Below are 27,805 nucleotides of genomic sequence, written 5' to 3' on the forward strand. Positions count from 1 at the left end.
GAAACAACATGCAAATGAACGTGTTTACAGATGAACGTGTCTCCCTGACCTGATTCCTCTTCTGCTTCTCATTGGCTCTGCTGTCGCTCTGCTCTCATCCAAATGTTGTGATTGGCTGGATCCCAGTGTGTAAACAGGCAGAGACAGGCCCCGCCTCCTCATTAATCATTCATCAACCTGTCAGACACAACTGAGGGATTAATAAATACTAAATGAGGAGCCTGGAGTCTGACCTGAATTAAACATGAGAAAAACACTTTGGAGTGACCCGCTGATGATGTCACAGTCTCATTTTTATTTTTTAACTGTTTTAATCTTTTGTTTAAGGGTTGTGTTTGACCTACAGCTTCACGTTCACAGGCTTCTGGCTCACCTGTCCAGGTGTTCTTTCCACTGACACAGAGAACAGAAAAGCCTCTCTTCAGATTCTTTTATTGTGTTTTCTGTTTGGCTGCTAACAGGTTTTAGTTACAAAGATTCTTGAACTTGTGATTCTGGAGGAAACGGAGCAGTAGTGTTCAGGTGTGACGCCGCCCTCACCTGACTCCACCTGAGCTCTGAGGTCAGAGGGCGGCGTCTGGAAGGAGGATGCAACAGGAAAGATCATCATGGACACAAATCAAAGATTATTTTTCTCTACAACAACAACGATGAAAATGATGATGACGATGTGCAACTTTAACAAAATTTAAAAATTAATTCATACAGTGTTTTTCCATCAGAGTGAGACCTCCCGTCTGACAGGAAGTTAGCCACACTTAGTTCAGCGGCTAACAGCCCGCTAAAGATCAACAGGAAGTTCTTTAATAACGAAGAAGAAGAAGAGGAAGCGGCGACTGGTCCCACAGATCCAATCAGAGTAAAGGTCAAAGGTCAAACACAGCAGCCGCCAGCAGGGGCAGAGTTAGAACCAGGGGGCGGGGCTTCCCAGCAAGTAAAATCCAACAAAATAAAAGCAGCAGGAAGCTCAGACTCACCCCGCTACAATAAAATCATTAAGGTAAAATCTAAACTCAGTCCGGAGCCTGATTGGCTCATTCATCCTCTCCCCCGTCACATATGCAGGGGGCGGGGCCTCAGGGTTCAGGGTCCAGGCTGTCCAGGGTGAGCTGGCTGCGGTGGGGGGAGTTGGGGCTGGGGGGGCTGCTGGGGTTGGAGCTGTTGGAGGGGGTCGAGTGTTTGGTGGAGTCCGAGTCCAGCTGGGCGAGAGACATTCACCACATATGAAAAGAGAGAGAGGGAGAGAGAGACAGAGAGAGGTTCACTGTGAACTGAAGTTCCGATCATTTGGATCCACAGCTGTTCTGGTTCTGCTCGGTTCCATCAGTGTTAACAGAACGTTTATTTAATGCTCTGCAGCTCCTGATTCGTAGCGTACGAATCAGTGTACTCGTAACCATGGTAACCGTACGGGACAGGCTGTCGTGAGAGTTGGAAACTTTTCTTTTGAAAGTGAATCAGAAAGCGACAAACGTCACATGACAGGTGACGTCATCCAGAACCTGATGTGTGCGTGTTTTACCTCTCGGTCCAGGTCCTGCTCTAGTTCAGAGACGCCACGAGATGAAGCTCCTCCCCCAAAATCTGAAGCAATAGAAAAACACCATGATAGGAGGTACGATCAGCTGATCGGCTGCACTGCACCTGTACAGGTGTTCTCTGATTAAATAACCTTCAGTCAAAGGTCTGAGCTGGATGATGACCACAGACACCGACTGAAAGCTCAGAGCAAATTTTACAGTAAATATTATTTTAATAACTGATTGATAACTGAGTTTGTTAAACTTTCCACCTGGATACAGTGACGCACAGGTGAGCTCACACTGATGGTGTGTGTGTGCGTGTGTGTACCTGAAGCTGTGCGGGTGATGTGTGTCTTGCTTCTCTGTTGCCGGGAGATACTGGACAGGGGGCGGGGCTTATCTTTAACAGGATCGTCCTGAGAAGAAGGCATCACACTCTGCACACACACAAAACAGAAGGCCAGTAAACACACACGTAAACACACACGCACACACACACGCACACGCACGTGCACACGCACGTGCACACGCGCACACACACAAAAGCACACGCACACACACGTGCACACACGCGCGCGCACACACGCACACACACACACACACGCACACACACACACACACACACACGCGTGCACACACACACACGAGCCACAGGAACAGACTGAAGCTTGTCAGTAGCGCCTCCCTGTGGTAGAATAAAGCCCTGCACCCTCAGAAACACAGAACAGCTGTAGCTTAGACTCATGGGATATGTAGTTTCTGGGGCTGTGACACAGGGAGCAGGACTGGTCCTCAGACACTGGAAGAGCTGCTGGAATTTAATTTAATATGTTCAACACTGTCATTCCATCAGGGGGCTGAAATCAGCAGGTCCAGCTCCGAGCTCCGGCCCTCAGACTGAGCTCTGACCCTCAGGCTGAGCTCAGGCCAAGCTTTGACCCTCAGGCTGAGCTCTGACCCTCAGGCCGAGCTCAGGCCGAGCTCAGGCCCTCAGACTGAGCTCTGACCCTCAGGCTGAGCTCTGACCCTCAGGCTGAGCTCAGGCCCTCAGACTGAGCTCTGACCCTCAGGCTGAGCTCTGACCCTCAGGCTGAGCTCTGACCCTCAGGCCGAGCTCAGGCCCTCCGCTGTGTCTGAAGCTCTGAACGCTCGCAGGCTGTGTAAATGTAACGTAAGGATCCATGACACCTGAGCTGAACGCAGGTTTACACAGAGGAGCTTCACAACACAACAAGCTGACCACAGCAGACCAGACAGGAGGGGGGAGTGGGGGGAGGAGGGCGAGCAGGGCGAGCAGGGGGTAAGGGAGATAGAGAGAAGCTGGCCTACCCTTCCCAGAGAGGAGGTGGAGGGAGAGGAGGAGGAGGAGGAGGAAGGCTGCAGGAGGCTCTGCTGGGAGGAGGAGGAAGAGGAGGCATCTTTCTGCAAGAAGGCGCCGGCCGACGCCGATGTCATGTGATAGACGTGCTCAAAGTTGGAGGGGGGAGAGATGAGGGTGTGACGGGAGGAAGAGGAGGAGGGGGAGGGAGACGGGGAAGGAGAGAAGGAGGTGACATCACCAACCTGAATAATCAGGGAAGAGGAGGAGGGGGTGAGGAAGGTGAGACAGGGAGGAGGAGGAGGAGAGAAAAGAGGAGGAGTCAGTGCGATGAACAGAGCCGTCAGATGGGGGAGGAGGTGGGGGAGGAGAACATGCCGGTGTGACGAGGAGGAGCACGTGATGTAAAGAGGAGGAGTTACCAGAGGGAGGTCCATGAGGACCTGCATCCCGTCTCCTGGTCCCATGTGGGCCACGTGGTTAAAGTTTGTCGGGTTAGAAATCATCTTTGACCTCAGCTCCGGATCCCTCAGCATCTCCCTGGAAACAGACACGCCACACACACGCCACACACACGCCACACACACAAATAACACGCACACACACACACGAAAGTTAAACTTGTCGAAGTTTAAACTGAGTGAGAAGGAGTTTGTCATGTCACTGTTCGATTTCGCTGAGTCACCTCCTCTGCTGAAGTCGCTCCTCTTCAGGAACCTTGAAGAGAAATTTCCTCTTGCTACGAGTTCGAACCATCAACTTCCTGCTATGGTCCGATGTCTCCGGGATGGTGAGGTCGCCCTCTGAAGACACACGGGGAGACAGACAGAGACATCAGAGACATAGACATCAGAGTCCGAGTCGTGGCGTCATGGAGGCGTAGTGTTTGTGGGTTCAGGCTCAGGTGCTGGTTGGTTAACGTGTGATTGGTCGTTACCTGATGAGGTGTTGCTGAAGTAAATGAGACGAGGAGGTTCTGAACTCAGCAGGTTTAACGTCCCTTCAACGTTCAGAGGTCTGATCCTGCGGAGGGAAACGGTCTGAACCCATTCGGTGGTGTGGATGTCGAAGACGTCGACTCCGTACTCACTGTACACCGTCAAGTGGGACGAGTTGGAGCCTGGAGAGACAAGGACAGGTTTCACACCGAGGCAACTGATCTGCACCTGGTCTGACTAGTCCAACGTGTCCTCTCTCCTAATGACATGAGCACCAACATGAGTGACGTACTGCACGCGAGCGGCGTGGCGGGCCACATCAGCTCCTGTGTTCGTGACCGGCGGCCCTGTCCATCCACGTAGATGCCGAGCTGGCTGAAGCAGAGCAGCAGCTCGTTGGATCCCACCTCCAGGGCGTGCAGGGCGTCCAGCGGCTGCTGGGCCAGGAAGGCCAGCGACGGGTCAGCGGGGCTCACCAGGCTGATGGGGGACGACTCACCCTGCAGGGCGAGCAGAGCGAAGCCCGAGGGATACCCGACGCACAGCCGCTCCCTCACCATACCCAACCACTGCACCACCCCCGGGGCCTGAACGTCCCACAGCCTTTTATGGTGAGGCTTCGCTCGAGTGATCTCGTAGCACTGAACCTGGAGGGAACGCAAACAGAAGCACGGCATTGGAACGGGAACAGAACCAGAACCACAGGAAGAGCAGAGGTTTTCGGGTACGGCTCCAGCTCAACTGTCCCTCGTCTCACCTGGCGTTTGACAGCAGCCAGGAGGCAGGCGGGGCCTCCGGGTCGGAGCACCCCAGTGGTCAGAGCCTGGCATCCCTTAGTCTCTGTCAGCTTGATGTCAAAGGCAGGCTCTGCGCCCTCCAGCACCCCCCAGGGATGAAGGTGAACCTGACGGTTCCGTCCACAAAGGAGAGCGATGATTTTCTCCTTCGGGATCAAATCAACCTGATAAACCTTCTTACTGTCGACTGCTCGTACGATCACTGGAGGGAGACACAGAGATTATTTATGTCCTACAAACAGAAAGTTAGACGAGATGTCTCAGCCCAGACAAACCAAACTGTGTGAGACAGTTCTGGCTTTTGTTGAGGGAAAGTTTAACGTGTGTTACTGAGCTGAATGATGACTGTGGTTTGACTGTAAATGTGAACAAGGAGAGGCTCTAAATTCCAAGAGAAGTTTGTCCTCAGGGAGACATGACGTCAAATCCTGTCCTTTCCTGTCCAATCCCTTAACACTTCACACACTCTGAAGCTGCACCTGGTTTTATGTCCTGCTGTGTTACCTAAATATGAAACATGATTTTAGCTGAAGCAGGAGTTGGATGCAAACATCCAAATGTCCATCTCACCGTCTCTGGTGACTTCGACCACAAACAGTCCGTCTTCCGTCCCCAGGGCGATCCTCTCTCGATCTGCAGTCAGAGGAAAGAGTTCACAAACCTCTACAATCATGAGACAGTAAATACAACATCACAGAGGAAAACCAGTCGGCTACAGAGAGCTGCAGCTCGTCAGTAACACTGCAGGCAGCCACTGACCGAGCACGGCGGCTGACAGCGTGGTCTTGATGACGGGGAGCGAGGCATCATAGGCCTCGTGCAGAACATGGACCTGCCGGCTCTTGAGCAGGTTCTTGGTCAAGATGTTCTGCAGACTCTCCAGGATCCGAACCCATTTCCTCTTTTCCACCTCACTCTCTGCCAGGACCAGCAGAGACACCGAGGACAGCTGTGAGATCAGCTGCGATGACGTCACCTGATCACGACAACAACACATAGTCAGGAAAGACCTCGGGTCAGAGGTCAGACAGTGGAGGGTCAGAGGGGACGGGGTCTCCTACCCTAAAGATGCAGGGGATGTCCTTCCTGGTGGCATGGATCACATCTGACGCCAAGACAGAGCTGACGGAAAACTCCTCGTCCCTGGAACAGAAACCGCACAAGAACAAGTTTCCCCATCAACAACTGGGAGACAACATCAGGCAAACTCACCTGGACCCAGACGCTACACCTGACTGTTCAACGAGTCTCTTTAAGGACAGTCAGTGTAACGGAGCGTCTAATTAGAACCGCAGACCCAGCGAGAGAGCCGCTGTTAACTCTAACCCACTAACATCCACTTCCTGTCTGACCCATTTTGGATTAGAAGTATTAGAAATCTCTGGTTACTCTGATCCTGTCTCTGGTCCCCCACCCCCATCCTGTCTCTGGTCCCCCACCCCCATCCTGTCTCTGGTTCCCCCCGATCCACCAACGTTATTTCACTGTCACCAAACTGAAGTGATCCATTCAGGTTTATTCGGCTGTTGGTTAGTTACAGACATTTAGACATTGAGATAATAAATAACCTTCATTTATCACCAACTCATTTTCCTGTTTTTCTTCAGAGACACAGACAGAATGTTCTGCTGATGCTTATGCTTCATTTGAAGGTGGTGCCCCAACAGGAAAAGGTGAGCAGACAGACAGGTGGGCAGGTTACCTGAGGTCGAGGACCAGACTGGCCACTACCCCCGGCTGGGTGGACTTTCCCTCTGGGACATCGTAGAGAAACAGTTTACAGTCAGACACCACAGCGAACGCCCGCTGCCAGCCCTTCTTCACCCCGCTGGGTTTCGGAATCTGACAGAAAGACCACATGTGAGTCTGGTACAGAACAACCACAGAACAACCACAGAACAACCACAGTACAACCACAGAACAACCACAGAACAACCACAGAACAACCACAGTACAACCACAGTACAACCACAGAACAACCACAGTACAACCACAGTACAACCACAGTACAACCACAGAACAACCACAGTACAACCACAGAACAACCACAGTACAACCACAGTACAACCACAGTACAACCACAGAACAACCACAGTACAACCACAGTACAACCACAGAACAACCACAGTACAACCACAGTACAACCACAGAACAACCACAGAACAACCACAGTACAACCACAGTACAACCACAGAACAACCACAGAACAACCACAGAACAACCACAGAACAACCACAGAACAACCACAGAACAACCACAGTACAACCACAGAACAACCACAGAACAACCACAGAACAACCACAGTACAACCACCGGGGAACTCCTTCTCCGCCGCTCTTACCCTGACGTAGCCCTTGTAGGCGGTGCCGATGCCTCTCTGGACGTCGATGCCCTGAGGCCTCTTGGCCTGCTCTGCTGGGATAGGACAGACCAGGGGGGCGTGGTCCTTACAGGAAACGTGGCAGATGAAGGAGCACACTGCAGAGACATGGACAGACACACTGAGAAGATCTTTCTCTTCAGGTGAGACAGAATCAGATCAGAGCATTTCAGACAGCCCTGAGCCGGCAGGCAGCACCAGGTGCGGCTGTGATGGTGCACCCCGCTGTCGCCCAATCAAAACACAGAACAGTGACACTGATGAATACCAGAGGCGGCAGTGAGCGCACACTCTGAACGTTTAGTGCGTCAGTGTGTGTTAATGTTGTACCTTCGCAGGCGTATCCCTGTCTGATGAGTCCAACCATCAGGGAGGTGCAGTGCGTGCACTGCGTTGGGCTGGAGAAAGTCTTGATGCTCAGCTGATGAGCTTTGGGCTGAAAACGCAAACACATGATGTTCATTCAGAAATCCAGGTAAAGACTCAGAGGCCATGTCCCCGGCGTCTCACCACCAGGTCACGTGTCCTCTGACTTTATTATTGTGGACGACTGAAGCGCGGCCGATACCTTTGGTGTGGGCAGCACTGAGCCCTGGGAGGGGGGGGAGGGGCTCGCAGGAACTGATGCTGCTTTAACTTCCTGTGGACACAGAGGGACAGAGACTCAATCAGGTGGACAAACTGTCACATATAACACTTAAACGTACGTACGCAGAGCGTGGGACTGACCTCGTGCTCGGAGGTGGTGGAGGGAGAGGGGGGGGTTGTTTCTGATCTCTGGGCTGTGGAGTCTATGTCTGTGGTCTGCGGGTCAGACGGACAACATGTAAAAAACATCATCACGTTACCATGACAGGACATTCGTGAGACAGTGAGGACACTTTGATTTGCTCAGCTGCGTCGCGCTGTGACAAGAGAAACAACCAAGCGTGACGTCACACGGAGAAACTGATGGCAGAGCGCTTTTCAAGATGCACGAACAGGAAACAGCTCGGCCGAGGACAATCCGACCCTAATCTGTCCCCTGGGGGACGCACGTTTCAGTCCTCCACATACACACACAGTACACAAGTATGTGAACAATGATGTCGCTGTCTACGCAAGCGTGTTGATGAAGCGTAGGTGTGGCCTCAGGGCCTTCTGTTTACAGGTCACAGTGCTCTGAGTGGCCCGACGCTGCTGAGGTCACGGGGGGGGGGGGGGGGGTCTCTACCCTACGTCGCCTCACGGTGGAGTCTACCTATGACTAACACTCAACTATTAGCAACAAGCAAACAGCTATGACTGAGGTTAGGTGTGACAGCTAACCGCTAGTCGCTGCAGAGGATTGTGGGTACCTAAAAGGTGAACTTACTTCCTCCCAGAGAGCGAGCAGCGAGGAGGCGGAGCAAACTGACGCCTTGATGTCACAGAGAGAAACAAACAACAACAAATTCAGACTCTACACCTGAGTGACATCACCATCATGTGACCTGCTGCTCAGTTTGTTTTGGGTTCAAACTCTGAGCAGTGACAATATTTTATTCATATCACACACTCAAACTTTATTAAAGGCTCGTTTGTCTCTTTATCACAGTATGAGCACAGAAAGAGCTGTCAGACCCCGTCAGTCCCCGCCGGTCCCAGTCAGTCCCCGTCTGTCCCCATCAGTCCCCGTCAGTCCCCCTCATTCTAGTTCAGGTCCTCAAACAGGGAGACAGACATACAGGTGACTCACCCTGAAGGTGAGGTCTGGAGCCAGAGGTGAGGTATTGAAATATTCAAAGATAGAGTCTTGGAAGTCTGGAAGCTTCAGACCTGCAGACAGACAGACAGACAGACAGACAGACAGACACACAGACAGACAGACAGACAGACACAGACAGACAGACAGACAGACAGACAGACAGAGACAGACAGACACAGACAGACAGACAGACAGACAGACAGACAGACAGACACAGACAGACAGACAGACAGACAGACAGACAGACACACACACACACACAGACAATAATAATTAGCATCTCCTATATTTTCTTTGTGTCATCAAAATATGAGGAACAGCCCTGTTTTTCTTTTCTTCCATGACATTTTTGTATGGTAACTTTTACTGTGGCAGACATGTCACTGTCACTGTCCTCCCTGCTGAATCGGCGTGGCGTCCCCTCCTCTGTCCGTGGATCTCAGCTCCAGACCCACAGGTGCCAGCTGAAGCTGATGACTCCTCACAAACGTCCAGCTTCAGTTTTAAAGAAGCTCAGAGACTTAGCTGAGGACTATTTTCAGCGATGGATTAATTCACGTTTGGTGCTGGAGTGAGTGGGTGAGGGTGGGCGGAACTAACAGGGAGTCTCACCTTTGTCAGAGTGGGAGCGACTCTCCTCCATCTCCTTCTTCAGATTCTCCATCTGCTCCCCCATCTCCCTGCTCCTCTCCTCTGACTCCTTCAGCTTACTGCAGGCAAACAGGTGAGACAGAGAGACAGGCGAGGACGGACAGATGAGACAGGAAGCAGAAGGTGAGGGGAGACTGTGTCTGTCAGTGTGACCTCTGACCTCTCCAGGTTGATGTTGGCAGATTTGACTTTGCGCAGCTCCTCCTGAACCAGCTGTTTGGCTCTGATCTCCGCGTCCAGAGCCGACTGAAGCTCCAGACGAGCCGACATGTCCAACTTCTGACTGCGACGCACCTTCCACAAGGGGTCCTGGGGGGACAAAGACACTGATCATTAACTGTCTCCAAACGCTATACAAAGACAACTGGACCTGCTCGAGGTTCTTGAAGACCGGTTTGGAGAGTGACACCATGGAAGCTTCTCAGGTGAGAGACCGACAGCAACAGGTGGAGCAGGCAGCCAATCAGAGCAGCCAAAACAGAGCCATGTGACCATGGTGTGTGATCCTCCGTGACCTTCCTCATGAATGATATCACTGGGTGACATCAACATATGACATCAGCATATAACACTCCTCCTCCCCCGACCCTCTCTGCTTCCAGCCAACCTCCACCCTGTACTGGAAGCCCTGAGGGACGACCCCGGGTCACTCTGAGGGATTTACCTTTAAACATCTGTTTTTGAAGATCTCATGATGGACCTTACAGATTTCTGCAGTTCTTAAAGTACATCCCTAACGCCGCCCAGGACAGCGAGACTCCCCTCCAAGAATCCTGACCTTGTGCCTGTCTCAAGAACCAAAACAACTCATCTGAGGAGCACTAGGACGCCTAAAAGACTCCTGCAGGACTTTGGACCTACCTCCAGGTCCCTTCAGATCCCTAAGACGCTGTGATTGCCACTTGGCTCCTGCAGTCCTACAATGCAGAACTCCCTCAAAGTTCCCTAAAACCTTCGGCACCTCTAAATGACCCATGTGCCGCTATCAAGTAAACTTGGATCTACCTCCAGGTCCCCTCAGATCCCACTGAAGAACCCAAAGACTATTAGAATCCTTCAAGGACTCTGAGGATCCTGAAGCATCCATGTTTCATGTGTTGTAGTTACAACCTGTGCTACTACAACAAACATCAGGAGCTCAAAGGTGATTGGATCCTCTCACTGAACCTGGAGGCCTCAGGGGCCCTGGAATCACTAAGTATTTATTATGAGTGGCAGCCATGCGAGCCAATAGCCATGCAAGCTACTTAAACTGCATCCACAATGAGTCAGAGTGAATCCTGACTGGCTGGAGGCAGTGACTGACACACTCACCCTCATGTCTCCACCAATAGGAGGCCAGGGCTTCCTAGGAGGCGTGGCCACTCCTGATTCAGGCTAAGGTGACAGATTAAAAGAACAATCGACAGGTAACAGGTAACAGTGACACAGGAACACAGTGCAGACAGAAGTGGAACCAACACAACAACTGTAATCACTCAAAGAGGGGGAGGAGCCTCTGATTTCTCCACCTGAGGAAAGAGGAAGATGAACACATCCTTCTGCCATCTCTTTCACAATAAAAGCCTTCCAGTGGCTCAGGGGGAAACCTCTTTATGAACAATAATCAAATGACCAGTTCCATATCAGGACAGAGCAGGTAACAGGTAACAGGTAACAGGTGAGCTGATCCAAACACGGATACATGACGTCACACAAAAAGCAAACGTTTTTCTGGACAGCTCATCACTCTCCAGGACTCTTTTCCAGGTTTCCAGACCTGCAAAGTCTCGGGTGTTGACGCTGGAACCTGAACTGGTTCCATACTGGTTCTGTATGTGTATTTGTGTGTATCGGTGTGTGTGTGTTACCAGAGGTCTGGTTCCCAGGCTGGAGCTGCGCAGGGTTTCCAGCTCCTCAGTCATCTTGGTGGCCAGAGCCTGGAGGTATCCTCGAGCGTCCTTCTCATCGCTCACCCTGAACACAGCAAACACAGACACTGAGTGCAGAGCTCCCCCCGGTGGACGCCCGCAGAATGCGTGGCCCGGACAGTGCGACTCACCACTGGATGATCTCTGCGATCTGAGCCTCCCAGTGAGCCACGCTCTCTTTCTTAGACGACAGATCCTGAAGATCGTCCTCCAGCTGACGATTCTGAGCCGTCAGTTTGTCGACAAACGAACACAACTGACAGGAGAGAAAACAATGGTTCCTACTTTAACCTGTACAGACTGAAGCTGTATCACATACAGTGCTATTGATGCTGCTCAGTCACCTTGTCCGTCTCCGCCGTCAGTTTACGGTTTTCTTCTGTCAGCAGGTTTTTCTCTCGCTCGTATTTCTCCTTCAATGCTGCAACGGCTTCATCCATCTCAGTTTGTCTGCAAGGGGACAGACAGAAACCTGGTTCAGGACTCATCTGTCCCTCTCGTTGACCTGGTTCAGGTCTCACCTGTCCCTCTTGTTGACCTGGTTCAGGACTCACCTGTCCCTCTTGGCCTTGTCCAGCTTGTCTCGGAGCTGTAACAGCTCCTTGTTGGCAGCGAGCTGTGCGCCCTCAGACTCGTGCAGGTCTTTGCGGAGGTTTTTGATCTCTGAGGAGTGGGCCGAGTCTCTCCTCAGCAGCTCCTCCTCGTAGAACAGGACCTTCTTATCAAGCTCCGCCTTCAGACGGGACAGCTCCTGCTGAGACTCCGCCCCCCCTGCAGCTGCTCCCCGACCCTGCAGAGACTGGGACCACAACCAGAACCCCGATGACCCCCTTGTGTATGCTGGATGTGAGTGTTAGTCTATCTTTGTGAGGACTCTGAGTTTCAGACCCTTGACAGTGAGGACTGGAGATGATTTCCATTTATTGATTCAAACATCAGCAGATGAACTGATCTATTGACGTAAACGTTTGATGGCTGCAACTTCTTCTTCAGCAGAATTTCATACTCGTGACGTGAAGCTGGTTAAATGAAACGGCCACTGTTTGATTTTATAACCCAAACGATGAATCCACTGCCTGAGGAAATAATTTGCAGATTAACTGATGATGAGGAGGAAGGTCAGCTGGTCTGGGCTTGAACTGATTCTCTCCTTAAACTGAAAACATCAGATAAACTCAATGAAAACTTCCTGTGAACAAAGATAAACCTGAACGTAAAGAAAAATGAGAAGCAGACTGAGCCTCTATCAGACTCTCCACTCGTTTCTCAGCTCATTTACGTCTCTGTTCATTCCGTCATTTCTCTGTCGTCTCCTGGACGTTTTTCATTTTAGTGGGACGTCACCGGGTCAGGGACAGGGCTGCTGGGACACAGGGGGACCTGAGAGAAGTCGGGCTTGGACTGAGGAGAATACACAACGCCAGAGTGTTCTCACAAGTATAAAAGAACAACTGTGATTCTGTGTGACCTCTGACCTTTAGGCTCTCCAGCTCCGCCTCCAGCTGTTTGGAGTAAACCTCGCTGTGCTCCCTCAGCTTCCTCTCCTTTGACGCCTCCGCCCTCGCATCATCCAGCTGAGCCTCCAGCTGACAGACAGACAGACAGACAGACAGACAGACACACACACACACACACACAGCTTTTATTCTGAAGGTCTCTCCTCCATCCTGCAAAACAGGTGTCTGTGTCTGCCTGTCTCTCTGTGTCTGTCTCTCTCTGTGTCAGCCTGTCTCTGTCTCTCTGTGTCTCTCTGTCTGTGTCTCTGTCTGTCTCTGTGTGTCTGTCTGTGTCTGTCTCTCTATGTCTTTGTCTGTCTGTCTCTCTCTGTCTGTGTCTCTCTGTCTGTGTCTCTGTCTCCCTCTGTGTCAGCCTGTCTCTCTGTGTCTCTCTGTCTGTGTCTCTGTGTCTCTGTCTGTCTCTGTGTGTCTGTCTGTCTGTCTGTGTCTGTCTCTCTGTCTGTGTCTCTGTCTCTCTCTGTGTCAGCCTGTCTCTGTCTGTCTCTCTGTGTCTCTCTGTCTGTGTCTCTGTGTCTCTCTGTCTGTGTCTCTGTCTGTCTCTGTGTGTCTGTCTGTCTCTCTGTGTCTGTCTCTCTGTCTGTCTGTGTCTCTGTCTGTCTCTGTGTGTCTATCTGTCTCTCTGTCTGTCTGTCTCTCTCTGTCTGTGTCTGTCTCTCTGTCTGTCTGTGTCTCTCTGTCTGTGTCTCTGTCTCCCTCTGTGTCAGCCTGTCTCTGTCTGTCTCTCTGTGTCTCTCTGTCTGTGTCTCTGTGTCTCTGTCTGTCTCTGTGTGTCTGTCTGTCTCTCTGTCTCTCTGTCTGTGTCGCTGTGTCTCTCTGTCTGTGTCTCTGTCTGTCTCTGTGTGTCTGTCTGTCTCTCTGTGTCTGTCTCTCTGTCTGTCTGTGTCTCTGTCTGTCTCTGTGTGTCTATCTGTCTCTCTGTCTGTCTGTCTCTCTCTGTCTGTGTCTGTCTCTCTGTCTGTCTGTGTCTCTCTGTCTGTGTCTCTGTCTCCCTCTGTGTCAGCCTGTCTCTGTCTGTCTCTCTGTGTCTCTCTGTCTGTGTCTCTGTGTCTCTGTCTGTCTCTGTGTGTCTGTCTGTCTCTCTGTGTCTGTCTCTCTGTCTGTCTGTGTCTCTGTCTGTCTCTGTGTGTCTATCTGTCTCTCTGTCTGTCTGTCTCTCTCTGTCTGTGTCTGTCTCTCTGTCTGCCTGTGTCTCTCTGTCTGTGTCTCTGTCTCCCTCTGTGTCAGCCTGTCTCTGTCTGTCTCTCTGTGTCTCTCTGTCTGTGTCTCTGTCTGTCTCTGTGTGTCTGTCTGTCTCTCTGTGTCTGTCTCTCTGTCTGTCTGTGTCAGTTCCTAAATCATCTGCTGAAGCTTTATTTGATTCTAACTTTCCTTCTGACTTCAGGTTTCATTAAGGCCTGACTCAAGGTCCTCTTACTATCTTTCTTGGAGCTTCCAACCTCCTGTGACGGTTTTCAGTCGGCACAGAAACTAATGTCCCATATTTGTCAGACTGGTTTAATAAGAGCAGCTGATGAACAGTGAAGCTGTGAGAGAAAATGGCCGCTGCATGTCAGAAAACTCGCTGAGCCTCCGTCAGCAGCTTAGCTTTAGCCCCGGAACCCCCCCCCCCCCCCCCCGCCCCCGCCCCCGCCCCGCAGCACTCACCTCCTTTCGGTTCTTCTCTGTCTTGCGGATGTCCTGTCTCATGGCGTCCATCTTCTGCAGGAGGGTGTCCATCTCCTCCTCTTTGTCGCGGAGCTGCCGGGACAGACGCTGCTTGGAGGACCGGAGCTCGGCCATCCTCTCCGACAGCTCAGAGAACTCCTGCAGGGCCAGCTTCCTCTGAGAGTGAGCCTCCTTCAGCTCCTTCGTCTGACTCCGGAGACGCTCCAGAGCGTCGGACAGCTGCTGCTCAGAGGGGACACCAGGAGGCCACGCCCATATTTTTACCTCCATTTCCATCCATCACATTTCACTGTTTTTAACGCACTTTGAATTCAACTCAACGCTGGGATGCTGTCTCCTGTCTCAGAGACTTTACCTGTCCATCCAGGTGTGTTAATTGTTCACCGGTAGTTACCTTGTGGATGTCGTCCTTCTCCTGTCTCAGGGTCTTCACCTGCTTCTCCAGGGTCTTCAGTTTGGAGGCGGAGCTCTCATAGTCCTGTCTCAGTGTGACCGCCTCCTCCAGCTGGTGCTCCAGCCTATCAGAGTCTAAGACAGCAGAGGGGCGGGGCTTAAAGCCTGGGTGCTGACATCGACTGGTTCTACTGGTACTGATAAAGGTACTGGAACCACTGGTACTACTACGCATAGCACACTGTTACCATAACACACACACACAGTGAAACTGCTGCTACACCCCGACCGTCCTGCCACACCCCGACTGTCCTGCTACACTCTGACCGTCCTGCTACACCCCGACCGTCCTGCCACACCCCGACCGTCCTGCCACACCCCGACCGTACTGCCACACCCCGACCGTACTGCCACACACCCCGACCGTCCTGCCACACCCCGACCGTCCTGCCACACCCCGACCGTCCTGCCACACCCCGACCGTCCTGCCACACCCCGACCGTCCTGCCACACCCCGACCGTCCTGCCACACCCCGACCGTCCTGCCACACCCCGACCGTCCTGCCACACCCCGACTGTCCTGCTACACTCTGACCGTCCTGCCACACCCCGACTGTCCTGCTACACTCTGACCGTCCTGCTACAACCCGACCGTCCTGCCACACTCTGACCGTCCTGCTACACCCCGACCGTCCTGCAGTAACACTCAGTGTGAACAGGTTGACCTCTGACCTGCCAGCTTCTTCTTCAGACGTTCGATTTCCTCGTTCAGCTTCTTGATCTCTTTGTCTCGGGTCAGAGTTCCCCCTCGAGCCGGAGCCTGCAGGGCCTGCGTCGACTCTACAGGTACATACAGAGGTCAGAGGTCAGGAGTGCTACATACACTACAGTAAACAGTGGGCTGTGAGTGCTGGACTCATATAGAAGGTGTAGATCAGTATCTCCCTCACCCTGCAGTTTGCGGTTCAGCTCCTGTTTCTCCTGCTCCAGTCGGCGGATCCTCCTCTCGAACGCCTCCACCTCCTGCCCCCCTCCTCCTCCTCTTCCTCCCCCCTCCTCCTCCCGGCGAGAGCCGTGCCCCGCCCGGCTGACGGAGCTGTGGTCGGAGAAGCAGCTGTCGGTGGTGTAGGTGAAGCCGACGAAAGGGAGGTGCTGACCAGTGAAACCAGTATGAGACACTGGGGGGCCAATGTCCTGCAGGAAAAACACAATGTCAGACTGGAGACAGTGGAAAGGCCATGGGGTCATTCAAATCCCAATTAGACTGGACGGGTCTGAAAACAGGTCCAGGCTGCTGTCTGTCTTCATGTGAGACACGTTAGGTCTAATTTTAGTTTTTGATAATAAAGCCTGAGGAGCCGCTTCAACTGGTGTATAATGGGAACACTGGTATGCTTTGACTCTGAAAGGTTTACAGTGGGGACTGTGTTGTTGTGCTACTGTCGTCCTCACCGGGTTCTTGAGGACATCGTCGTCCACGTCAAAGTTGGAGGTGTCGGTGGGCGAGGACACGTCGGGGATGTAGGGGGCCTCCGCAGACCGGATATCGTCCCAGTCGATCCCGCTGAAGAACGGGTGGCTCTTGAAGTCAGAGATCCCGTTCAGACCGAGCCGACGTTCTCTGGAGCAAAGCAGGCGCTGGATCAGGTCTTTGGCGTCCTCTGACACGTCGGCCACATGGGACGGGAACTGGAAACGCTCCTGGAGACAAAAAGGAAAAATGAAACCCAGAGGCTTTTAGCTACAGGGGAAAGTGGAGTAAAGCGGACAGAGGAAGGACGAAGGACAGACAGGCAGAACGATAATGAGGCAGAAATGGAGAGCAGGACACTGGCATCCATCCACCGAGGGACGAGTTCAGATTTAGAAAAGAGAAAGTAGGACGAGAGTCTGGAGACAAACAGATAACCTGGAAACAGCAGCAGAGGAAAAGCTGAGACACTGCTGCTCCTGATCACATCCGTCAGAGGCTGAAGACAGTCCACTGATCTAGTTCACTGTCTGTCCACAGGACAGATACCTGATCATGTGGAGACATGTTCAGTTTGACTGAAATCTGACACACAGCTTCTCCTTCACAGATTCTGTGTCAGATATTTAAATATCAGATTGGAGACGTTCAAACACGAAAACTGTCTTTGACATTTTAAAATGAAACCTATTTAAATCCCAGAGGACGCAGGGACAGGGACAGGACGTGGTGCACTGGCGTTTCTGACCTCGTGGTTCATGATCTTGCCGTAGGTTTCCACCAGCGACTCGGCGTAGAACGGCGTTTCTCCGTACAGCATCTCGTACATGCAGACTCCCAGAGACCACCAGTCGCACTCTGGTCCGTAGCGTCCCATCCCGTCCTCCATCGCCTGCAGGATCTCCGGGGAGATGTAGTCCGGAGTCCCCACGGCCACCGAGGACTGCACCTGCACCGAGACCACCACCCCAACAGGAAGAGTCAGTCTCCAACAGACAGAAACAGACAGAGACAGAGATAGAGACAAAGAGACAGAGATAGAGACAGAGAGAGAGAGAGACACAGAGAGAGACAGAGACAGACAGAGAGACAGAGACAGACAGATGCAGCTGCTAATCAAAGCTAACCTCTCTTTATGCTAAAATGCAGTTGCACTAAACTAAACCTTAGATTAGAGACTACAGCATTTTAAAGTGTGTAGGACAGTGTCTGTGTTACCGTGCCGTCCTCCATCATGCGTAGACAGGATCCAAAGTCAGCGAGGCGGATGTGACCGTTGACGTCCAGCAGGACGTTGTCTGGTTTAATGTCTCTGTGAAAGACAAAAAGCTTTTAAATCCTTTGAAAACCTGAAAGCACAGATGAAGCCGGCTCAGCTCGTCCCCCTCAGTCTCCCATCCTCCGTCCGTGTCCACAGCCCCACCCACGTCCACTGACACAGGAAGTGACACTGAACTGAGTGCGGTCAGGGCTGGACTCTGTCAAACTTCCCCAGGTTACTGAAGAAAAATTATTCATCATTATTAGAAGGTGATCGACTGGCAAGTGTGTCTTCAGGGACGTAGTCGGACAGCTCCGACCCTCTGCCACGACTCCTGAACGGTTCAGACCAGTGTCTCCGTCCCACCACGTCCTCACAGCATCAGTGTCACCGTACTGCTGAGGACCAGGTACAGCCACGCCTCTCTGTGCCACAGTTACACTGAGGGCTGTGACAGACCGGAATGGAACACGGCCGAGTTTCAGACTCTGCACAGGAAGGAAGGAGAAGGCTGAGCAGGCCGGACAGGATATAACTACGTTTCCCAGAGGACACTGCTGCCAGGAAGAGACCGCTTCCTCTGACACACACAGCCTTTCGGTCCGGAGCTCGCAGAGTTCGGACTCCTCGTCACTGGGAGCTCAAACTCGTCATGTCCAGAACGGCGTCCTCGCTGACATCAGCAGCTCGGCTCCACATAGGTGAACACACCTGTGCCTGTCTGAGCTGAGACAAAACACTCGAGGAACTGTCTGTCTGTCAATCCACAGAGACAGCACAGTGTCTCCCCACACACAGGCTGCACCTGGGTGGCCCATCCAAGCAGACTGAGACCCCATTCTGGGACACGTAGCTGCCACCGACCAGGTAAGGAACGCCTCAGGTGTTTGACCTGGACTTCCAACTAGAACAGGAAGTGGACTGTGACTGATGACACCCGACAAGAACAGAGAAGAAGGCACCCTAAAACCACAGGCCTCGCCCACCACGGTGACCATGGAAACCACAGGCCTCGCCCCACTAGGTCACAGCACTGAGTCGCGTTGAGCTGAACATCAGGATGGATAACCAGTATAACCAGTATAACCAGTACCTGTGGATGTAGTGCTGCTGGTGGATGGAGTGGATGGCCAGCACCATCTCAGCGACGTAGAACTTGGCCATGTCCTCTGGAAGACGATCCTCAAACTTACTGAGCAGAGTCAGCAGGTCCCCGCCCACGTAGTAATCCATCACCAGGTACTGTGGGACAACACGTCCACATACATCAGCTACACCACAGCCAATCATCAGGGACCAGTAACAGTAGCAGTGATAGTGATACTAGTCGTTCTAACCAGGTAGTTGTCGTCCTGGAAGGCGTAGTGCAGCGTCGTGATCCACTGACTGTCTCCTTTCACCAGGACGTCACGCTCCTCACGGAAACACGCCGTCTGCACAGAGGACATGTTACAGACAACACGCTAACAGCAGACCCACACTACATGTTCAACATGATGATGATGAAGCTCACCTCCGCTCTCTTTAACATCTCCCACTTGTTGAGGATCTTCATGGCGTAAACTCTCTCTGTGTGCTTCATCTTCACCACGGCAACCTGAGAGAGAGAGAGGGGCGAGACATAAACACAGAGTTAGAGAGACACGAACAGAGACGTGGGGACGGCGGGGGTGAATCAGACCGTGGCCCTTGTGTCCTCCACCAACACTCCACCTGTGAATCAAACCACCTTCCACCACCTACAACACCTCACCGAACAAACATGGCCCGGTGCTGCTGTGTGTTCAGCTGGGTCAGAGGTCAGAGGTCAAGTCAAGTCAAGTCAAGTAGGTTTTTATTGTCGTTTCAGCCATATACACAGTACATAGTGAGACGAGACAATGTTTCACCGGGAGCGATTGGTGATACACACAACTGTTACAACACAGTATGGACAAGACAAATACGTAATAGTGCCTACATACACTATTTGAGACTACACAGATTCAAACACACAAGTGCCTATCCACAACCATACCTACACAGGTCAGAGCCATAGGTACAAACGTACAACATATTAATATTACACACGACACTTTGACCCCACACAAAGAGTGTGTGTGTGTGTGTGTGTATCCTGAGGCAGCAGCAGGTGTGGCTCTGACACACCTCTCCTCTGGTATGTGGACAATACACACACACACACACACACACACTCTTGTCTAGGAGTCTGTGTGAGGACACTCAGAGACATAATGCAAACCCAGCCTGGATCCTAAAACCAGGACCAGACAACAGAATATGTCCACACACACACACACACACACACACACACACACACACACACACACTCTGTATGAGTGCTAATATCTAACTGCCTAGAAGAGACCATGGATCAATATAAAGAGGACGTGGACACCAAGAGACACAGGAGGAATGTCTCCCGGTGTCAGGCTGTCCGACCTCTGTACGGACTCTGAGCTGAGCTGATCAAACTGAACAGGAACTAACAAACGCTGATGCTCACTGCCCATACTGTGACTCAGCAAAGCTCTGTGCTGTGTCACAGCTCAGACTGATAAACATCACTGTACTGGAAACAGTGGTGTGTTAACGGGACGTGGGAAACGTGCTCATGATGCTCAGCCGCTGTTTCATTAAACATTTCACTCTTTAAAACGTCAGTGATGATCTGAGGATCATGTGACAGAGACTCCGGCTGTGATACGAGCACAGGATGGGAAGCGTGTCCAGTCCGACGCGGGAACATCCCGCGCTCTGTGGAAGTAGGTGCTGAACAGGTAAACGGCTTCACAGTTTCCTCAGAGCGTGGAAAGTTACCTGCATGAGGACAGACAGGATCATTTTAGCTGGATAATGTTAGCCTGGATTAGCTCTGATTACTCTGTTTCTCACTGAAACTCACGCCGTGCGTCCTCGAGCTCCAGCAAACGAGCGGCTTCCCCCTCCACCACCCGTCCGTCTGACTCACCTCCACCTGTTGGTCAGCTAAGCTAGGTCCCATTAGCCTGACGGCGTGACCAGACCTGAGAGAAGGTCACAGACGGTCTGAGCACGCACACGCACACGCACACACACACACACTGACCCGAGCACCATCACACCACCACACAGCACACTGGGCCCGGTTAGTCAGAGGTTAGTTACAGGTTAGTCAGTGAAATAAATTAACAGCAGTCACTGAGCCATAAATGATCCATTACAGAAATAAAACAGGTTGTTGAGTCTTGTTGTTGCTGCAGCTGTTTTCCATCAGACCAGGTCGGGATCCGTCTCTGGCTCCGTCTCTGGCTCCGTCTCTGGAGGACGACGTTTGGATTCAGGCAGAGGGAAGGAAAAGTCTGATAATCGGAGCTTCCTGTTTGACTTCCTGTACGTTACTGGAAGTTGAGTGCTTTTCTTCACAGCTTCCTGTCTTTACTGAGGACGTTTTTCACCAGCCTTAAAAAATTGGGAGGTCAGAGGTCAACAGGAAGTCTTACCTCTCCAAAAGCTCCTCGTCCAATCACCTTCAGCATCTCAAAGTCATCCCTGTGCAGCCGCATGTCCTTCACTGTGGTGGTGAACGGTTTCACTGAGGACACAAACACAGAGACACAGTCAGACAGAGAGAGATCACAGACACTGCTGTCCCACAGCCAGGACAGTGCTGCTGTATCACCACACACACAGACAGATATACAGACACAGGGGACAATCACAGGGGACAGTGGACGGGCTCTGACGTCAGTGCTGCTGAAACACAGATACACAGATTTCATTTCCGTGTCACCACGGTCACGTGTGTGCGGTCTGTCCTCTACACATGATCTCACACACAGTGAGGACATGAATGTCAATACAAAGAAAATCTGTCCACCTCTAACACTGGACAACACTGAGACAGAGGAGACTGACACAGACACCAGTCTGGGGGCACTAAGACCCTGCAGACTGTCCACTGCTCATTCATCTTTTATTAATCTGCTCTGGGCCCAGGTCTATCTGGGCCACACACACACACTCTCTCTCTCTCACTCTCACACACACACACACACACACACACACACACACACACACACACACACACACAGTTTATGGTCTCAGTCTCAGAATCATTTGAGGTGAGCTGATACTTTAAATCTGAGGATGAAGATCATCCACCATCATTATCACCTGTCCACCTGTCCAACCTGTCTCTGGTCTTTATGCTGGTCCCCAGAGTCCGGTCCATCCGACCGATTATTGACTGATCCTGAATCCTCAGCAGCACAGAGCCGTCACTACAAACCTGAGGATCCACTTCCTGTCAGGATCAGCACCAGCCTCTGCTGCTCCTGAGTGGCTGAGGAGCTGAGGCTGACTGGAAAACCCTTAGACGCAGGACCACTGCCGAACCCAGAGACCTTTCACAGGACACCCTGACAGACCCTGACCCGTCCCACCCAGCAGGACACGCTGAGGTCAGACAGAAACTAGCAGTGAGACTCTGACCCACCTGGTTTTACTCACGTTGACTGACTCTGTCCTTCACACAGACTCCAGACTGAGAGCGGTTTGCTGGTTTCAAACCAGTATGAATCTCTGTGTGACACGCTGCTCTGGTCTCTGTTGACACACGTGGATGTTTGTACGTTTTGATAAGCGCTCACGTTCACAGCGTCCAGCTGGTCCAACAGCGAGCAGCAGCCGGAAGACACAAGGTCTGGACAGACACGTGAAGTGTGTGATGATCAGATTCTTTGATCAGCTGGTTCACAGCAGCACTGACCCACCTGCACACACACCTGCGCTCTGCAGGTGATCACACCTCAGGTCGGACCGGGCTGCTCGCCCGCTCGATCTGAAACCCCCTCACAGGACTCAGAACCTTGTTCGCCTCTGACGGGTCCACGTCTGTTATTGATCGCTGCAGATATTCTCTGATGGATCTGATCAGTTCTTCCTCACAGAGGACGAACGTGCAGGTGCATCAATCAGTTTACAATCGACAGCTATCACTGATCAATACATCTCATCAGTTAATGATCAGCTGAACTCAGACATCAGAGACTCAAACAGCCGCTCTAACCAGGCCAGACCAAACCAGGCCAGGACAAACTGTTACACAGGAACAGACTAATCCAGGACAAAGTGGGCCAAAGTGGGCCAGTGAGTGCTGCTGCAGCCCGTCGCGTCCTCACACACAGTCCCAGAATATTCTACTCAGTCTGTTTCCTGTGTACATGAACCCTCACACACACCTGAGCTCACCTGTGCACATTACTAAAGCTGACACACAGGGTCCTGGAAACACCTCACAGTACCCTGGAAAACTTTCAGCATCACAGGTAGCCCATAAAGAAGAGTTAGAAATCCTCAACACAGACCCAGAGACTTCCACAGTGAACCCACAGTCCCTGACACAACTGACACCTCCTCAGAACCCTCCACAGACAACTGACACACTTCCCCAAGCCAGCTCTTCTCAAGGCATCCTGGAACCGTGTAATTAACAAAACCAACGAACCTCCCTGGAGCTACCTGGAACCTGCTGCTGAAGCTTCCTGAAACGTCTCTTGAACCTGCCTGCCTGGAGCTCATTCTTAGAACCCCACCAGGACTCCTGGAACCCCTCTGTCAAGGTTTTTAAATACATCAACCTTTAAGGTCTTTCACTGACCCCGAAACTCCCAGAATCACCTAAATAATCCCTGAACCTCCTTTGACCACCCTCCCCCGGAACCCGTCACTGAGGGGGCCCTCCCTGACCCTCCCTGGGGGGGGGGGCGTCCCTGGGGGCGCCCCTGGGGGCGCTTCTGTAATGTGTGTTAAGGACTCAAAGCAAGTCCGGGACCGGCTCTGGGATCTTACCCCACTCCAAGAAGTCGGTGATGTGCTTCTCCCTCTTCAGCGGGGAGTTGGAGCACTCGGTGTTCAGGCACAGCAGCAGGTCGAGCAGCGTCTCGACGCTTAGGCATCCCGGTGCCTTCTGCTCCAGCAGCAGTTCCTCCAGTCGCTTCAGACGGACCTGAGCCGACATAGTGACCCGGGACGATCACCCGCCGCTCCCGCTGATACTCCGACAACAGCCCCGCCACGCAGTCCGAGTGTAAGCCGCCGCCGAGGCTCCGCTTCCTGCCGAGTCGTGATGAGCTCAGCCTGCTAGCTGCAGCTAGCTCGTTAGCTCCGGGAAAACATTCCCGACATTTTGAGCAGGCTGTGTGTCGGTGTGTCGGGGAGACTACGCCGGTTACCGTCGCTCCGTCGCGCTGTGAGCCGTTCAGCCTGCAGGCCCGCGTCCGTCGGTTCTCCACATCCGTTTTAATCCCGGTAAATCTGGACTTTCCTCTCGGAGATCGGGATATCGGTCAGACCGTTGACTCTCGGGTTGGCCGCCGCTACTCCATGTCCGCAGGTCGGTGTTTCAGCTCGGAGACATGTCCGGGAGCTCCGGGACAGGCTCGGCCTCGATCAAAATGTCCGTTAGCACCGCGAGACAGCGCGTTGGAGGATTAGCGAGGGTTTTTCGGTGGTTTGAGGCGGCTGCCGGTGTGGCTGGTCGCTGGGAATATGGCTGAATCCAGATTGGATCATCCACGGCAAGCTCGAGACACCAAAGCACTTCCTGTCCGGGAAGATTTCATAATAAAATGCACCCTAAAGTCATCGAGCATCTCCGTTAGTCTGGGAATTCTGACCTTTCATAGCTGAAACGGTTCAGAAAAAAAATGATAAATCATTAGATTAATTGATAATGAATAATAATCCAAAATAAAAATTGTAGTTCTGATCATTGTTCCTTGTTTTTTTGTCTGCCGTGTGAAAAATGTGTGATTCAACCAAAACTAGAGGAGCAGGAAGACGAGAGAACAAAGTTAAACAATACAAACAGTTTGGTGAAACTTCAACTTTAAATGGCCTGAAATTTAATAGTTAAATAAACAATGTTGATCATGAGATTCTGAAGCTAAAACATAAAACAATGTTTTAGTATTATCTAAAATAATATTTAGATCAATTTATTTCCAATAATAAGTTGACAACTTTCTGACAACTGACATGTAACCATGTCAGAGGTTTATGTCTCACAGTAATGCAGACATACTCTGATCCCTTCAGTGTGAACAAGAATTTACATTCTTTATAAACAGTGACATTTTTTGTCAAACTTTCTTAGTATAAAATAATAAACTTTATTTTTATATTGTGTTTCAGACATAACGCAGGTCAATGCCACTTTACACCAAATTATATAAAATATTCCAAACATTTTTAGACATCGACAAATGCCATCAAATGGCATAGAGCAATAAGAATATAATCTAGAGTAAATAATCATGAAAATAAAAAGTAATCAAATAAAAAGTCCCCGAACACCTGCTGCTGTTAAAAACTCAATTTCTCCCTACTTTTATTTTGAAGGACGATATCCCTGTCCTGGAAGTCGATACCTTCTGCTGTGTGCTAACTTGCCTCACTCACCTGTCGCTCCCTGAGGAACACTGAGGCCCCGCCTTCCTGCACCGGAAACTCTCCGGGTAAGTGACGTCATTGCATGATTGACAGGAGCCGGAAGAGAATGACCCCGCCCCGGTCTGACGTCAACGGTGTGATGTCGTTTGCTGATTCTTTACAGTTTTTTTAAGTTTTTCTTCTGATGCAAAATTTTTATGTTATAGAAAGTTTGCGTGCTGCGTTTAATTGTGAAGGGTCACTTCCTGCAGAAACCTGTCCTCCATCCAGCCGGCCCAAAGAGCCAGGACTCACCGGACTGTCCTTCCTGATCATCCGTCTCCAGCACAAGCATCAGCCTGTTCCACTGTCTGAATGAACTGAAGGACCATTCTCTGCAGGAGCACATCCAACAGTCCCTGAGCTCAGGACGTCTGTCCACAGATGAACTGTCTCCTGCTCAGTGGTCAGCTCTGGTCTTCATTTTACTGTCATCAGAAAAAGATCTGGACGTGTTTGACCTGAAGAAATACAAACAAATACGATTGGACAGACAGAATATAAGACCTGTTTCTGTGTCACACTGACAAAGCTGTGGTGTCAGGCTCATCGTGCAGAGGACAGTGAGTTTAATCAGGTCTGAGGACGTGTTCATCAGTCAGAGGCTACAATGTCAACATGAAGTCAACAGATACAAAGAAGGACATCAACAGTCATTCCAAAGACCAAACGTCTTCAGGTCTGTCACAGAGGTGGGACGAGATCCTGAACATCCGGACGGATTTGACCTCTGTCCTTGCTGGGTCGGAATGGTCTGACTGGTCGCTGTTACTGGGAGGCAGAGCTGACCGCAGCTGTGGAGGGAAAGACTGGTCCTGGACTCTGTCACAATAACAGAGAACCAACCCCGTCCTCCTGCTGCTCCATCACGTCTTTCTGTGCTCAGCTGGTCTTTAACTCATTAAGTGCTCAGTCAGCATCATCTAGTGGACACATAGTAGAACTTCAGCATCCGATATTTGATCTCTCTGACACTGAGTGCTGGTTTTACTGGTTTTGACATCACCCTGAAACAGTATGTTTGGTGACGCTTTAAACACTGAGATGAAAAACTTCTGGAACTAGCACAGAGGACGTTTGAGGATCATACAAACATCCTGAGGTGCATGTCCCACTGGACACTGAACCCAAATGTAAAAAGACAACAAACGTCCTTAAACCTGAACATGAAACATGAATCCAGTCCTTCGTGTCGGTGTCAGTACTGGCACTGGGATGTCAGCTACCTGTCACGCTTCCACCGTTTCCCGTTTTCTCATTCTGTTCTTCCCTAATTTTATTATGAGCTGATCTCACCTCGGTTCAGAAACCTCCTGCTGTGGTGGTTGTCTGTTTTGATGTCCTCTGACCTGTCCTACCATCCTCTGCTGTCCTCTGTCAGTCAGATGGATCTACGTGATGTAGAATAAGTGGAAGCTCTCCAGCGTGGCTTCCTGCGGATGGTCCAGCTGGTGAATGGGGAGGGGCTGGAGATTTCTCAGCTTATTACCAGGCTGATTAGCTGTAAGGAGATTAGACGCACAGGACAGCAAGTTAACAGGGACCGAAAACTCGGCTGCAATATTTGCTTGTTCAAAGTGAGACCAAGCTGGCTCAGCCCAGGCGGACTGCAGGTCGAGGGAGTACAGACAAGCAGCTGCAGACAAATGTCTTTCAGTCAACAAGGTAAAGTTGTGTCTGTGGTTTTGTCTTCAGCTTAGTAAAGGCTGGTTGGATGAGTGGGTCGTACCTGGGACCGAGGCTGGGACCGAGGCTGGGACCGAGGCTCCGTTCACTTCATCCTTCACAATAACATCTATGAGTCTGTTTGAGAAACAGTGTTTTCCTGTGAGTTTTATTGCAGCAGTGTCAGTGAGGCTGATGGACGAGGCTGATTACACCATGTGACTCTGGTATTGATTCACTGTGTTTAGTATGAAAGCAAACGTCTGATCTCAGGACGCTGAGCTGCTCAAAACCAGTTTGTTCATTTGAAAGTTTTTATGTGACTTCACGTTGGACGGATTCTGAGCACGATGCCACGTCCTTCACAGTGAGACGTCCACCATCAAAGCTGTCAACATTCCTCTGGTTGAGCTTTGATTCTGATTGGAGGGGAAATGAAACACACAGCCAGTGTTCCGATGATGATCTTCACGTCAGTTGTTCAGCTTTGACCTTCTTCCTTCCTTGCAGTGGTGACATGTTGGTGACATGTTGGAGGTGTCTTGGAGTTGTGGACTGCAGTCAAGACTACCTAAAATACTTTGTTAAGCTCCTTATGACGCTGTGCAGAGAGCAGTCCCCGGTCTTCTCCTTCCTCTCTGCTCCAGCTTTCCTTTGGAGAGAGGCCCACGCTGAACCCTGAACCCTGATCCTCGACCTCTGAGCCTCTCGGACCCCTGTGGATCGGATGTGAGGACGTGACAGGACAGCTGACTGTACGAGAAACTAACAGCACCACCCATTTTCTTATGACAGCGCTGTTTTGTCCCCCACAGCCAGGAACCCAGAGCTGTGGGTGAACCTGCCACAGATGGTTTCCTCACATACGATGTTCTGGTGCTTTCAGCTTTACCAATGAACGTTGCTGACATGTCATTTCATTTCGTTTTCTTTCTTGCAGAGAATCCAAAGAAACGGAATATATCCGGCTGAGTTTTGGGGAAATGTGACGTCTCATCTTCGCCTGTTTCCATCTGATGGATGCGTGAAGCCATAAAAACATGGATTTGAAATTTTCAAACAGAAACATTGGAGCTGCAGTGCTATGAGACCTGGAATGGTGGATATCTTCCCACAA

The 27,805-nt window shown here is 51.3% G+C and overlaps 1 protein-coding gene across 4 annotated transcripts; it reads right to left on the reverse strand.

The window, feature by feature from the left end:
• Nucleotides 1–415: 415 nt before the first annotated feature.
• On the reverse strand, nucleotides 416–24,098 carry cdc42bpb (CDC42 binding protein kinase beta (DMPK-like)). Of its 4 annotated transcripts, XM_041064189.1 has the most exons (38): nucleotides 23,383–24,098; nucleotides 21,033–21,124; nucleotides 19,064–19,147; nucleotides 18,888–18,983; nucleotides 18,644–18,792; nucleotides 17,508–17,601; nucleotides 17,038–17,238; nucleotides 16,271–16,519; nucleotides 15,769–16,012; nucleotides 15,551–15,658; nucleotides 14,820–14,953; nucleotides 14,405–14,647; nucleotides 12,719–12,829; nucleotides 11,798–12,042; nucleotides 11,588–11,693; nucleotides 11,375–11,499; nucleotides 11,184–11,289; nucleotides 10,648–10,710; nucleotides 9,494–9,642; nucleotides 9,295–9,392; nucleotides 8,674–8,753; nucleotides 7,686–7,760; nucleotides 7,525–7,596; nucleotides 7,287–7,392; nucleotides 6,918–7,054; nucleotides 6,279–6,418; nucleotides 5,638–5,719; nucleotides 5,336–5,552; nucleotides 5,147–5,209; nucleotides 4,537–4,778; nucleotides 4,072–4,426; nucleotides 3,779–3,961; nucleotides 3,527–3,644; nucleotides 3,264–3,381; nucleotides 2,853–3,086; nucleotides 1,852–1,960; nucleotides 1,523–1,584; nucleotides 416–1,199 (listed from the first exon to the last, which is right to left on the reverse strand). In XM_041064189.1, exons 1-38 carry the CDS (start codon nucleotides 23,549–23,551, stop codon nucleotides 1,077–1,079), a joined length of 5,382 nt encoding a protein of 1,793 aa, XP_040920123.1. In that variant the 5' UTR covers nucleotides 23,552–24,098; the 3' UTR covers nucleotides 416–1,076. The 4 variants fall into 4 exon arrangements, with proteins under 4 accessions (XP_040920123.1, XP_040920124.1, XP_040920125.1 ...); XM_041064190.1 differs by lacking the exon at nucleotides 10,648–10,710; XM_041064191.1 differs by lacking the exon at nucleotides 2,853–3,086.
• Nucleotides 24,099–27,805: the final 3,707 nt, after the last annotated feature.

The sequence above is a fragment of the Toxotes jaculatrix genome, chromosome 19 (genome assembly GCF_017976425.1).
Source record: "Toxotes jaculatrix isolate fToxJac2 chromosome 19, fToxJac2.pri, whole genome shotgun sequence".
NCBI lineage: Eukaryota > Metazoa > Chordata > Actinopteri > Toxotidae > Toxotes > Toxotes jaculatrix.